General features: G+C 37.6%; 1 protein-coding gene across 1 annotated transcript in view; it reads left to right on the forward strand.

Annotated features, from left to right (window-relative positions):
- LMNTD1 (lamin tail domain containing 1) overlaps nucleotides 1-15,593 on the forward strand; it is a 537,731-nt gene that overhangs the window by 413,728 nt on the left and 108,410 nt on the right. Inside the window, exons 6-10 of the mRNA XM_043969355.1 lie at nucleotides 981-1,176; nucleotides 4,274-4,327; nucleotides 5,090-5,098; nucleotides 7,689-7,875; nucleotides 14,799-14,918. Of these exons, the coding sequence (XP_043825290.1) occupies nucleotides 981-1,176; nucleotides 4,274-4,327; nucleotides 5,090-5,098; nucleotides 7,689-7,875; nucleotides 14,799-14,918 (566 nt within the window). The remainder of the gene's footprint in view (nucleotides 1-980; nucleotides 1,177-4,273; nucleotides 4,328-5,089; nucleotides 5,099-7,688; nucleotides 7,876-14,798; nucleotides 14,919-15,593) is intronic.

The raw sequence follows: 15,593 nt of genomic DNA on the forward strand, positions 1-15,593 counted from the left end.
GGTGTTTTCAAGGTTGTTTGGAGGAGAATTCAGGAGGGCTCTGGGGAGTTACTGCCTTACTCCACCTACTTGGCACTGCAAGTTCCAGAAAACTTCTTTAAGAAAAGAAAGGGGGCAGCTAGGTGGCACAGTGGATAGAGCACTGGCCCTGGAGTCAGGAGTACCTGAGTTCAAATCCGGCCTCAGACACTTAACACTTACTAGCTGTATGACCCTGGGCAAGTCACTTAATCCCAATTGCCTCACTAAAAAAAAAAGAAAGAAAGAAAGAAAGAAAGAAAGAAAGAAAGAAAGAAAGAAAGAAAGAAAGAAAGAAAGAAAGAAAGAAAGAAAGAAAGAAAGAAAGAAAGAAAGAAAGAAAGGGAGGGGGCAGCTAGGTGGTACAGTGGATAAAGCACTGGCCTTGGATTCAGGAGTACCTGAGTTCAAATCCGGCCTCAGACACTTAATACTTACTAGCTGTATGACCCTGGGCAAGTCACTTAACCCTTATTGGCCTGCAAAAGAAAGAAAGAAAGGAAGGAAGGAAGGAAGGAAGGAAGAAAAAGAAAGGGAGCAGAGCTTATTTAAGACTTCTGGTTTGGAGGGCAAGTTGGAGCACACTGGTTGCCCTTCCTTATTTTGCATAACAAAGATTATATTTGTAGAGATTCTGATATATTTTAATTTAGAAGAAAACAATTTAGATGTACTACCTGCTCCTAACCAAAATGTTTTTGCTAACAGCACCAAAATTTCAGGATGATTGTTCTGCTAGTCACATCATTTATCTGAACTAGTTCTCCCCAGGATATAAATTGACATGTCACTAAAAATATTCACTTACCAGATCTCTTTGAGGAAATAGTTTCATACTGATCATAAAAAAAAAATGTGAATTATGTAATGTTTTATGATAGTTGGGAAAAGATTTAAATTACTGCTTCTTTTTTACCTTCTTTTTATTTGTCTAATTCTTGGTCCCTACTTCCTTTGGAAAGGTAGTGGCAGCCCCTCTGCCCCTGTGCTCCAGAAGCCACATTTTGCAGTCCTTCCACCTCAGCCCAATATGTTAGGAGAAGGGGAGGACTACTTTCACTCTTTGTTCTTCGACTCAAAGAGGCGCCTTGCACATTCCGAATTCCCTGATAGAAATAAAACTTTGTCTCAAGATGAGGCCAACATATCTAAATCCAGGTACATTTTCTTGTTTGAAACAGTTATTTAATTTAAAGGTTCATGTGATTGGGGTTGGAGGGCAGAGACTGGCAGGAAATTGACTTAAACCAGAAGTTCTCATTTTTCATTGTCACTGATTTATTCCATAGTCCTGACTAAGTCATATTTCATATCCCCCTTTTAAAATGCAGCAAACAGTAAATTAATTATTTTAACTCTAGATAAAATATGCCAGATAAGGCAAAGCTAAAAAAAACAAACAACAACACTAAAAATACAGTCTGTTTAGTTATTCAAGGGCCAGTTATCTAGTTGGTGGGTTATTCAGGTTCATTTCTTCCCTTATTTTGCTGCTCCTTGCTCTGTGGTCTTTCTCCAACTTCTCAGTGCTTGTAAAAATGACCCAAAGCAGGAAGAGAGAAAAGTCGCCTTTTCTCAAACCCATCTAGTGTGATGATTATTAGAGTTCTCATAAAAGGTTTGATCAGATTGGAGACTGGAATGGTAAGAAATAACATTAGCTACATCAAGTAAGGCTAGATTATAAAGAACCTTAAATTTCGATTTATATTGATTCAGATTTGATGTGGCAAAAATAGTATACCATTGACAGTTTCAAAGCATGAAATGACATGATTAAACTGATGTTAAAAGCTGATTTATTCTGTCAGTGTTGTGCAGAATGGATTAGAGGAGAAGAGAGATGATGAGTCAGGGAGGCTACTCTTTTAATCTGATCATAAAGAGGTAAAAACATAGACTAAGGTGATAGTGATGAGAATAGACAGTGAAAATGTAAGTGGTGTCTCAGGAAAAATGGACAATATTTAGTGATATAAGAAGAATAAGTAAAAAATAACTTCCCCATTTCAAATCTGAGTAACAAGGTGAGTGCTGGCACCATTGATAGAAACTGTGAGTTCAGAAGAAGAAACACTTTGTTAACTCAGTTTTAGAACATGTTAACTTTAAAACCGCCGGAGATTTCAAGTGAGAAGATGGGGATGAAGATAAAAATTTGGAAGGTAGCAATATAAAGATAGTTTAAACCATAAGCATGGACAAGTTCTCTAAGGGAAGGAATAGAGAAGAAAGAACGGAGGGCCAAGAACTGAATACCATCAAAGGTTACATTGTCAAAGATTTATGAATCCTTGGGACAGTGTTGCAGATGTTTTCACAAACTCTATCCTGTGTAAACACCCAAAGAATTGAAGTAGCAGGTTTGTTAAAAGTTTAGTTCAGGGGAGACCCTAAAAGCAGTGTTTCTGTGGAGTTATTCATCCTCCTATCTCAGTATATAGCCAAGAATTACTCTTATCCAAATTGACTCCATTCTTGACTTAGAGTACTCCAGGTCAATTTAGGGAATTGCCTTAAGATACTGGGTCTATTTTAGTGTAAAATTGAGAGTACAGAATAGAATGTTCCCTGGAAGGAAGATTCTGAGTTCCCTGTTGCAGAGGTAAGGGTAGAGGGAGGTGGTCGATCATAAGGGGGAATTGACAAGGGAGGTTAGGAGAGAAGGCTCCCCAAGGTACTTGCCCCATACCAGATGGGTTCTAAATTTCCAGGGTAGAAGATATCTTCCCATTTCCACCAACACCCCAATGGGTACTGGGTATGTTCGGATAGGGAGGGGAAGCAAAACAATGACTAAAAATATTAGGGAAGTAGAATACAAAATTTACCTACCCATTCTAATTCTTTAGACATTTGAGACAAGCTGAGACCTTGTATGGATGTCTTAGGGCAGATATAATGCTCCTAACCCCACCAGTAGTCAGACTGAATAAATCCTCTACCAAGTTCAACTTGAACTCATGAGGAAATCTTAATAGTTTCTCCCACCAGTCAACTGATGGCAAGTTTTAGGCAAGTATGAATGAGTGGAATCCAACAGCCTGAAGGCAAAATCCAAGTAACAAGTTGACTGGTTTGCCATTACCAACAGATTAATGGGAAGCATCTAAAAGCAAATTAAAATATTACTAGCATGGAACTGTCATGGAGAACCTACCTAAAGTCAGTACAAATAATGCAAAGATGACTGTTTTACAAAGGAGCATGGTGAAACACTCTAAGTATTTAATTTTTTTTTTCATTCGGAGGAAGAATGTTAATTTAGTCATAGGTCTTATAATAAGTAAAAGATGGCGTTGTTTATAGGGAGAAAGGAAAGGACTTTGGTAAGATAATGCCACCATCAGGGTCAGACAGTTATATAAAGTTCTCACTGGTGCATACTACGGGTAGCATTTGAGAGGAAGGGAGGAGACAGTAAGAGGAGGGAATAGGAGGAAGAACAGGTTACCTAATCCATTTTTCTTACCTAGCATGTGTATGTAGATTTTTTTTAAGTTACTTAAAGACTACCTGATGAAAGATTGGCCCTATCTTCCCGTATTTGTCCATTTGTGAAGTATTTCCTCATGGATTTGGTCTTTTTTTTTTTTTTTTCAAAAGGAAGGCAATTAAAATTATTGATCTGATATTTTGTAGAGAAGTCTTTTGGTAAAGCAAATTATATGCAGTTGATATATTAAACTTAAAGGTAAAATGCATCTTTAAACTTGATAAATTAACAGCACTTTTGAGTAAGCAGAGGTTTAAGAAAAAAGAATGCATACTGATTAACTTCATGTATGAAATAATAGCCAACGTTGTAATTTCTTGATCATCTGTTTATACGCACAATTTATAAATTATTGCTTAGTATCCTGTGCAGAAATGATGAAAGCTTTTATTGAAAAGGGGCCAAAAGGGGGTGGCTAGGCAGCACAGTTGATAGAGCAATGGCCCTGTAGCCGGGAGGACCTGAGTCCAAATGTGGACTCAGAATACTTGACATTTACTAGCTGTGTGACCCTGGGCAAATCACTTAACCCCAATCGCCTCACACACAAAGAAAGAAAGAAAGAAAGAAAGAGAGAGAGAGAGAGAGAGAGAGAGAGAGAGAGAGAGAGAGAGAGAGAGAGAGAGAGAGAAAGAAAAGAAAAGGAAGAAAGAGAGAGAAAAGAAAACGGGACAAAAGAATCTCCTATTTTTAAAAAATCCAAAGGTGATAACATTTATAAAGTAACAGAATCGAATGTTTCATTCTCAACATGTCTAGGGAGGCATGTAATGAAAACGAGTGTTCTTTTTCAAGAAAAGAAGTAGGCACTTAGTTTGGTAAGAAATTAACTATTCCCCAACCACTCCAAATCAGATAGAGAGAAAGAGAGATAGATAGATGATACATACATACATATATGTATATACACATATTATTTTGCTATATGTACATACATGTATATATAGTACTGACAGAAAGTAAACAAAAAAAACTTATATGTACCTCAGATCAAGAATATAGACCCACTTCTTCTTAGTACTTGTAAAAATTAACTTAAGCCTTTCTTTTGTTGAGACCACATCAGATTTTGCCAAGAAGATGCACAGTGAGATGGTAGCAAAGAGCATTGAGTTAAAATTAAAATCTCAATTCCATTTGTAGAACTGGCACAGCTATCAACATGGTGAGGAATTTGGAGCAAGTCATAGTGTCTGAGCCTCTGTTTCCTCATCCCTAAAATGAAGAGGTTAGACTGGATCAGAAAGAGTCATGGACCCCTTTGGAAGTCTTTAAAGCTACCTAGGAAATCATTTCTCCAGAATACTATTTTTAAATTCATAAAAGAAAATATAGGATTACAAAGGAAAATAATTATATTGAAATACTTATAAAAATATTTTCCACCCAAGTTCATGGATCCCTTAAAATATCCTCACAGACTCAGACCGCAAGGTTAAGAACTGTTCGATTAGATAATTCCTCAGACACCTTAAGTGTCTTAAATCCTAATTCTATCAAACTGTGATCCTATGACATCATACTGTGAATCCCACCAAACAGTAAGGCATGTATTTTGAGTTGTTTTTCTATCAGTGGAGTTTGGTTTTTCCTTAAGTCACCCATGCTTTCACCCAGGCCACCTTGGAGGTAGAATCTGTAGCTAGGGAAGAGATTTTCTTTCAGTGGAAAACTCTCCATCCTATGAAGCAAGTGGCCTATGAAGCCACAACTTTGATCTTAAAGTACCACCCTTTGAACAACCCAGATGAATGGTTTATACTAAGGAAAATGGCCTCAACTCGACAAAGTAATTTTAGCAAGTGACTCATTCCATCACAGTCTGCTCAATGTCATCTGTCATCAGGATAAAAAGAAATACTAGCTCATTTTGTTATTTTTATTTTTTAAAAGAGCAATTCAATAAGAGAGATGGTATCATAAAGAAGTCGGGGGCGGGGGGGGGGGGGTTAAGGTATCCTGATCCTCTTTTTTTTTTTTTTAAGTGAGGAAATTGGGGTTAAGTGACTTGCCCAGGGTCGCACAGCTAGTAAGCGTAAAGGGTCTGAGGCCGAATTTGAACTCAGGTCCTCCTGACTCCAGGCCCGGTGCTCTGTCCACTGCGCCACCTAGCGGCCCTATCCTGATCTTTTTACCCTATAGGAACTACATGGAGATAATTTTAAAACATTGATTTTATCAGTATTCTTAAAGATAAGTGTTTTAAGGGCAGCTAGGTGGCATAGTGGATAAAGCATGGACCCTGGATTCAGGAGGACCTGAGTTCAAATCCGGCCTCAGACCCTTGACAATTACTAGCTGTGTTACCCTGGCCAAGTCACTTAACCCCAATTGCCTCACCTCCCCCCCCCAAAAAAAGATAAGTGTTATAACCATATCACAGATAAATATGTTAAAATATAAATATCTTGGCTAAGATCATATAATAAACCTTTGAACTATTCAGAAAAAGACAAATTGGCTGTCTCCCATTAAAATTCTTATGAGGGGCAGCTAGGTGGTGCAGTGGATAAAGCCCCAGCCCTGGATTCAGGAGGACCTGAGTTCAAATGTGGCCTTGACCCTTGATCTTTCCTAGCTGTGTGACCCTGGGCAAGTCACTTAACCTTCATTGCCAAGAAAAAAAAAATTCTTATAAGAAAAATCACTCTGGGAAATTTTTCTAGTGATAATGACCTAATATTTTGAGGACTGAAAATACATACCTATGTAATTTTCTATTGTCTCACAAAGAAATCTTTCAAATGTTTATACCTCTCTACAATTTAATTTAAGGCCAGGTAGGTGGCATAGTGGATAGAGTGTTAGCCCTGGAGTTAGAAAGATGTGAGTTCAAAACTGGCCTCAGATATGTCCTAGCTATATGTCCCTGGGTAAGTCATTTAACCCTGTTTGCCTCAGTTTCCTCCTCTGTAAAATGAGCTGGAGAAGGAAATTGCAAACAACTCCAGTACCTTTGCCAAGAAAACCGTAAATGAGGGTCACATAAAATCAGACACGACTGGAACGACTGAACAACAACAAAACACCTTAATTCATTTAAAAAGAGAAATTATTTTCTACTTATGGCATAATGTTTGTATGGTCCTTTCAGCATTAATTTTTTTCATATATATGTTCTCATCTCATTGTCAGCTCTAGAATTAATAGGACAGGCATTATTATCCCCATTTTAATTTTGTTTTGTTTTGTTTTTGAGAGGCGATGGGGGTTAAGTTACTTGCTCAGGATCACGCAGCTAGTCAGTCAGTGTCTGAGGCTTTGAACTCATGTCCTTCTAACTCCAGGGCCAGTACTCTATCCACTGCACCATCCAACTGCCCCATCTCCATTTTTCATGAGAAAACAGACATGAATGAAATGCTTTAGTGTCAGAGCTTGGGCAGTTTCCTGACTTCCTACCCCAGGTTCTTTTCAATAGAGAACAACATTTCTACCCTGAGGCTTTCATACATAAGGAACTATATAACAACAAATGAATAAGGATAATAAATTAAAATAAAAATAATCTCATATTCCCAAAGAACACATTTATATTTCACATAATTCCTTTAATTTAATAACAATTTTGTAAAGGAAGGAGTCACAAAGAAATTAAGGTATTTGCTGACAGTCATATAACATCAGCATCTCAACTATAACTAGATCCAAGGTTTCCTTAATATTATGTGTTTGTTTTTTGGCTTTTTTCAGGGCAATGAGGGTTAAGTGACTTGCCCACAGACATTTACTAAAATGTCAAGTGTCAAGGCCGGATTTGAACTTGGGTCCTCCTGAGTCCAGGGCCAGTGCTTTATCCATTGTGCCACCTAGCTGCCCTCAATATTACATTTTATCCACTAATATCAAAGGATTGTAGATTTCAATCTGGAAAGAGGTCATAAGATCATAGATCCCAACCTGAAAGAAAACTCAGGCCATTAAGTGCAATCCATTCATTTTACAGTTAAGGAAATTGAGGCCCAGAGAGGTCACATGGTTTATCCAAAGTCACTTGGATGCCAAGTAATAGAACCAGGATTTGAACCCGGGATCTAAATATAATGCTCTTTCTGCTACCACTCACATTTTTCATAGATTTAAAAATAGCATACCAGGGTCTCTTATTCTGCTATTTAACTATTTTGATCACATAAGGTATAGCCTTTAAAAATTACTTTATATTATTTTACAGTGCTCTTGGAGACATTAAAATAGTTGAAGTAAGTGGCAGTGGTTTGTTTGTGAAGATAATTAACTCTTCTCCTGACAAAGAACTGGCCATTGGAGATCATATTCTCCAACAAAACGTGAATGGCCATGCAGTCTCGTTGTACAGATTCCACCCAAATATTAGAATGCCAGCTAATGCCACAGTAACCGTGAGTATGAGATATAAATATGATGAGTAATATGTGTGAGGAACCAATAATTTTCTATAAATATCATATAACATAGAATTATAATTGAAAGTCTCTTCAAAAGTCTCTTAGGTGATTCTTTATCCAAAGTATGAACATCTACAACAAGGTTTCCATCAGTCTCTTCTTGAAGGCCTTCAGTGACAACTTAACCTCTTGACTTCCTCAATCATCCCTTTCAATTTTTAAAGAGATCTGATTGTTAGGAAACATTTCCTTATGTTAAGATGAAATATGTTTTCTTATGTTTATTACCCATTGGTTCTAACCCTGTTCTCTAATGTCAACTCTCTCTTACATGGTAAGTTTTAATAATAATAATAATAAGTTAAAATAGCCATTATCTCATATAGCTTTACCTGAAACTTCATGAAACCCATGTAGCATTTTTATATAGTCTAAGGCATTATATAATCTGTTCCAGCGATGAAGGCATCTATCATTTTCCCACTAAGTTTTGTCTTTTTCAGACGAAAATATTCCTAGTTGCTCTGAATTTCCTTTACCATTTTGCAAGTCCCCTCACCATCTCGGTCACCTTTCTTTGTATTCACACCAGCTTTCAACACCTCTTCTAACATGTGGTCAAAGTACTCTAAATATGGTGTAACCAGGCCAGAGCAGAGTGAAGCCATACTTCTCTTGTTGTCAATCCTATACATCTCTTAATGTAGCCTCAGAATATATATTAGGGGGGTTGGGGAGCTATCTCATTACCCTGATGTCTAATCTTGATAATTTACTAAAATCTTTTTTTATATCAACTGCTTTTTAGCCATTTCTCCTCAGTTGTGCGTTTGTGTGATTGATTTTTTTTGTGTGTGTGAGGCAATTGGGGTTAAGTGACTTCCCTAGGGTCACACAGCTAGTAAGTGTTAAGTGTCTAAGGTCAGATTTGAACTCAGGTCCTCCTGACTCCAGGACCTGTGCTCTATCCACTGCGCCACCTAACTGCCCCTGTGTGATTAATTTTGTTACCCTGAGTGTAGAACTTTGTAGTCACATCTTCCCATTAAGTTTCATCAAGTCAGAATCCAGCCAAAGTTCTGAGCTATAAAGATCTTTTAGGATCCTGATTTTTTAATATAATTATATCTTTTATTTTGTAAAACACTTCCTTCCCTTTCCCCACTTCCCACTTGAGGCATCCTTTATGATGAAAAATTTAAAAAAAGAACATGAAAGATACAATTCACAACACATCGACTCAGTCCAATAATAGATGAAAATTTTCCTTTTCCATGGTCTCTTACCTCTATTTAAAAAAGAGAGAGCAAGAGTTACATTCTCATATGTTTGCTTCTGGGCTAAGATCAGCTGTTATAATTACAAAATGTTCCAGTTTTGTTTCCATTGCTGTAGTTATTGTGCATATAATTTTCCTAGTTTTGCTTACTTCATTTTATATCAGCTTATGTCCACCCATGTTTCCCTGAATTTTTCATATTCATGGCTTCTTAAAGCACAGTAATATTTCATTACATTCACGTACCAGAATTTGTATAGTCATACTCTAATTGAAGGGCATTTACTTTGTTTCTAGTTTGCTACCATAAAAAGTACAATTATAAGTATTACATCTTTGACCTTTGTGATATATGAGTAACAGTGAGATCTCTGGGTCACATTATTTTTATTTTTATTTTTTTGTGGGTCAATGAGGTTTAAGTGACTTGCCCAGGGTCACACAGCTAGTAAGTGCCAAATGTCTGAGACCGGATTTGAACTCAGGTCTTCCTGAGTCCAGGGCTGGTGTTTTATCCACTGTGCCACCTAGCTGCCCCATTATTTATTTATTTATTTATTTTTGGTGAGGCAATTGGGGTTAAGTGACTTGCCCAGGGTCACACAGCTAGTAAGTGTTAAGTGTCTGAGGCCGGATTTGAACTCAGGTACTCCTGATTCCAGGGCCGGTACTCTATCTACTGCGCCAGCTAGCTGCCCCATTATTTTTAATAGTATTTTATTTTCTCCAATTCCATGTAAAGACAATTTTCAACATTCATTTTTTGCAATATTTTGAGTTACAAATTTTTCTCCCTCCCTCCCCTCCTCTTCCCTTCCTACTACAGCAAGCGATCTGATATAGGTTATATATAGTCATGTAAAACATTTCTGCATTAATCATGTTGTGAAAGAAGAAAGAGAACAAAAGGGGGAAAAAATGAAAATAGTATGCTTCAATCTGCATTCAGACTCCCATCAGTTCTTTCTCTGGATATGGATAGCATTTTTTATCATGAGTCTTTTGGAGTTATCTTGGGTCATTGTATTGCTGAGAAGAGCTAAGTCACTCATAGTTGATCATCACACAATGTTACTGTTACTGTATACAATGTTCTCCTGATTCTTCTGGTTCACGTCACTCAGCATCAGTTTATGTAAGTCTTTTCAGGTTTTTCTGAAATCTATCTGCTCATCATTTCTTATTGCTCAATAGTATTCTATTATAGTCATATACTACAGCTTGTTCAGCCATTCCCCAATTTATGGGTATCCCCTCAAATTCCAATTCTTGGCCACCACAAAAAGAACTGCTATAAATATTTTTGTTCATATGGGTCCTTTTCCCTTTTTTATGAAGTCTTTGGGATACAGACCTAATAAATAGTATTGCTGGTTCAAAGGGTATGGACCGTTTGTTTGCACTTTGGTTATAGTTCCAAATTGTTTTCCAGAATAGTTGGATCAGTTCATCTGGGATACTTTCTTAACATAATTCTAGATTGCTTGTCAGAATAGTTAGACTAGTTCATAGCTCCCCCAAGCATGTATTAGTCTTATCTTTCCATAATCTTGTGCCCAGCATTGATTAGTCCCATAGTCTGTCATTTTTGCTAATTTTCTTGGATGTGAGTTAAAACTGTTTTTTAAAAATAATTTGGAGCAATATTTCATGTGACTGTTAGTCATTGCCAGTCTATTTGTTCATATACATTGACCATTGATCCATTAGAGAATGGCTCTTGTTCTTATATTCAGTTTATAGCTTAGATTTCAGGCCTTTGTCAGAGATATTGGATGCAAAGGTTTTTCCTCTCAGTTGATCACTTCTCATTCTAACTGCATTGATTTTGCTTAAGTTTTTTTTTTAATTTTGTACAATTGAAATTATCTTTTTAATCTTTTATGATTATCTATATCTCGTTTCATTTTTTTTTTGCAGGGCAATGGGGGTTAAGTGACTTGCCCAGGGTCACACAGCTAGTAAGTGTTAAGTGTCTGAGGCTGGATTTGAACTCAGGTACTCCTGAATCCAGGGCCAGCGCTTTAACCACTGTGCCATCTAGCTGCCCCTATATGCCTTGTTTCATTAAGAATTTTCTTCTAGGCATAACTGTAAAAGGTACTTGATCTGGTTGTGTTTAAAAATTTTTATGATATGGCCTTTAATATTCAGGTTACATGAGATTCTGATTCTCTTATATGATGTTATTTTCTAACATTGTGTCACCCACAGACTTGATAAGGATGAGATTTATGCCTCATTCAAGTTATTGATGGAAATGTTGAAATGAATGCAGATAACAGGACTAGAACTTCTGGTGTGAAGGCTTGCTGAGTGCTTTTCAGGTCTGCTCATCCACCTTTGGTGTCTGCCTAACAGGCAGTTCTGACCTGTGGCTCCAAGAAGCAGTAACATACACAGCAGCCACACCCTAGTAAATTATCTTGGCAGACAAGCTAACCCAGGGTAACCAATAAGGCTTAAACCCTTTGGGGAATTAAAAAGATGCCTACCCCAAGCATGTGAAGATTTCTTCCAGCAGAATGGACTGATGAGAACAGTTTGTTCCAGTAACCACAAAGGCAGCTGCAAATAGTTGTGAAGCACTTAGAACTTGGTCAGACGTCAAAGACAACAAGATCATCCGCTTCATCCCTAACCATAACCAGTTATATTGACTTTTGTCTTGCCACTGGACTTTGATAACTCTGGAAGAGTGAGAATAACAAATCTTGTGTAACTCTGTCTCACTTAAATTTAGTTCATGAACTAGTCAATACATCGTGCTCTGATGGCATTGGTCCTCTTTGAAAACATTTCATTATTCCACTAAAGTCCTCTCTTCAGATTGAAATTAACTAACATTCTTTGGGTTTTGTCATTCAAAAAGTTCTGAATCCATAGAATTGTGTCATCCTCCAGTTTATTCGCTATTAGGTGTCATAGTGGGTAGAGTGCCAGGTCTAGAGCCAGGAAGATGAGTCTTCCTGAATTCTAATCCAGCCTCAGGCACTTGCTTGCTGTGTGATCCTGGGCAAGTCAGAAATCCTCTTTGCCTCAGTTTCCTTATCTGTAAAATGAGGTGGAGAAGGTAATGGCAAACTACTACAGTATCTTGGCCAAGAAAACCCCAAATGGACTCAGGAAGAGTCTAAAACAACTAAACAACAAATCCTCCAGTCCGTATCTCCCCATCTTTTCTGCAAGGATGAGAGATTTCATTAAATGTTGTAGCATTTTATTTTATCTACCATGCTACTAAACCTGTCAAAAGAAGAAAATAAAGTTAGTTTGGCAAGATTTATTCTTAACAAACTCATATTGCTGTCTCATCATGACCACTTCTATTTTTGAGTACTCACAAACCATACTTTCAATAATCTATTCCAGAGTTTTCCCAGAAGCCGATGTTAAACTCACTGTCCAATAATTTGAAATGTTGAGGCAGCTAGGTGGTGCAGTGGATAGAGCACCGGTCCCGGAGTAAGAAGGACCTGAGTTCAAATCCAGCTTCAGACACTTGACACTCACTAGCTATGTGACCTTGGGCAAGTCACTTAGCCTCAATTGCCTCACACACACACACACACACACAAATTTGAAGTATCCCTCTTCTTTTCATTTTTGAAAATCAGGACATTAGCCAACCTTCAGTTTCACATTTTTCCCATTCTCTATGATTCCTCGTATTATGTCACAGTCATAAGGTGCTTTAAGGTATAAAAATAATTTTCTTTATAATAACTGTGCTAATATTAGTGCAAGTATTATCTCCCTTTTACAAATGAGGAAACTGAGGCCCAAGGACAACCTTTGACTACTCCAATTATGAATAAGTTAAATAAGGCTAACCACACGGATTGCTATAATTCACCTGCAGTAAAAATCCTAACTCATAAATACTCATTAGCCATTCTAGGTATTTCTTCTCCCACTTTGGGTGAAAGTACTTAATCTCATTATCCTTTTCCCCCAGCTGTCCTGGCAGAATGAAACCTAAAACTACCACCATATTATCACTTCTTTCTCTCTCCTTTGGTCCTCATCCAAATGTGTTCCACAGTGTTTCTTCCGCTCAGGTTCATGGCTTTTCACAAAGGTGAATGAACTTCCTAAAGCACAGTCCTATCCTTTATCTAATTTGTTCCTTTTTTAATGTACCTGTGACCTTAAGCAGCCGATATTCTGTGGCTGGAATGCTCTCCCTTTCTACTTCCACCTCTTGGTGCTGCTTCTCCTATTCTTCTTCCAATGTCACAGCTACTGAGCTCTCTAATATCTGGTTTATCAGCTATGTCTAAACTCCCTTTTTTCTTCCCCTTTATTTTTCAGTTTTTAACTTAGATCAATACCCAAGCAGGTAATTGCCAGGCATCATTTGATATATAGCATCCCTGAATACGAGCCTGTTCATTTAACAAAAGGTTTATTTAGCAACAGCATAAAAAGGATACTGCATGAGGACATAGCTATTGGCTCAGGCAAACACAGAAGCAGCCTGGAAACGTTAGCAGAGCTGAAGGACTCCAGCACCAAATGGGAAAGAAGTCCTTTTTGGGCAACTGATGATCAGGAAACAACATAAATATAACTAGAGGCTACTAGGATGCTTCAAGAATGACTTGAGTGAATCAAGTCTTAAAGATAGCTCCCCTGTCTTTGATGCAAAGAAATATCTTAGCCTATATGAGAGGCAATGGGGAACCCTGGTAGGTATTGATCCTATCAAAGAATCTTTTCGTTTAACAAACTTTTTCAGAATGTGTTTTGTGTGCACGTAATTGCATATACAGAATTTAGGTAAGACACATCCCTGCCTCTCTCTGTCTTAATTCAAGAGCTTGAAAGCTAAATCCCATTCTCAGAAGTAATTTTCTAAGCCAGCTGCTCACTTCCTATATCCTTCCTTTTGGTCCAAAATCCCTGTTTTCATTTGGCAACAGTGATGAAACTATTTCCCTCATGCCAAAATTATTCCTGTTTCTTGGTGAAGCCTTCATAAACTCTAAGGATTATTTCAGAGTTTTTTCTGATGGCGCATTTCATGCTCACTTGAATCACCAAGAGTGCATGGCAGTCCTCATACTTGATAAATTGCTTGATGTTTTCTGGCAAATTTCAAATGTGTCTGCCTTAAAAAACAGTTTATCTCCTGATTGGCTACAGTAAGTTAACTGGCACTGCCTTACCTTTCAGAAAGTTACCTCCCACCACAATACACATCTTCCTCCTTGAGTAGTGGTAGCTGCTTGCACTCTTGATGTTATCTGTTGACATCTCCCCTCCTGAGAAGGTCCAGATCCATCTTAATAGCCAAGAAAAATTCCTTCATCCTGCTGAAAGCCTAATCTTGCCATTTCAGTTTCCCTACTCTATTCTCTGTATAAATGCTAACATTCATAATAGATTGCACAGTTCTCATTCCTCAGCTCTGTAAAGTCTTCAGATGTAATGTTTCGTTAATAATTTTCTTACCTTAATGATTTATTAGAAATTTTATGAACAACAGCATGTAGATCTCCCTCTCCCCCCTCCCCACCTCTTTAGTGCTGAAAGTACTCTGATGCTTGCTTGAGTTAACTTGGACCTAACAAGGAATTCATTTACTTAGAGATTGATTACTTAGTTGGTGTCTGTTTTTTTCTGTTTCCTGTAGGTTTGGGCAGCAGCATCTAAAGTAAAGCATCAGCCACCATCAGATTTTCTTTGGAAGGAACAAGACAAGTTTAGAACAAGTCCCAACTGCACAACCATCCTCTGTAAACCTAATGGTGAAGTCAGTGTTAGATTCTTAACAATTGCTTATAACTTAATATATAGACCTCCTGATGTTCCCTAATCCCTTTGGTTTATCAGGTTATTTTGGCATATTTATAAATTTAGCAAGAAAAACAACTCAGTACAATCATAAATTCAGACAAATCAGCAGCATCTGCTTTCTAACATCAAATGTGCCAAAACTAGATAAAGAGCATATAGAGAAGAAAAAAATCCTGAACTTGAAATCAGAAGGTCTGAGTTCAAATCTCTGTATAATCTTGAACAAGTCACTTAACAGTATAAAATAAGAATTTTAAGATTTGGAGCGTGCAGTGGATGGCAATAAGAACTTTGAATTTGGGCATCCACCCCCTACATTATCATGATATTTAGATTCAGGGTAGAAAAATACAGGAGGGGGGCAACTAGGTCCGCAGTGGATAAAGCACCAGCCCTGGATTCAGGAGGACCTGAGTTCAAATACGGCCTCAGACACTTGATACTTACTACCTGTGTGACCCTGGGCAAGTCACTTAACCCCCATTGCCCTGCGAAAGAAAGAAAGAAAAATACAGGAGGGAAAAATGAGAATGAGAGGTGAAATTCAATTTCAGGTCTTTTCTATTCTGTCTTTGCCCCTGGTGGCTAGTTAAGAAAGTAAATACCTAATGGGTATTTAATAAATGGTTTA

This window comes from Dromiciops gliroides, chromosome 5 (genome assembly GCF_019393635.1).
Source record: "Dromiciops gliroides isolate mDroGli1 chromosome 5, mDroGli1.pri, whole genome shotgun sequence".
Lineage (NCBI taxonomy): Eukaryota > Metazoa > Chordata > Mammalia > Microbiotheria > Microbiotheriidae > Dromiciops > Dromiciops gliroides.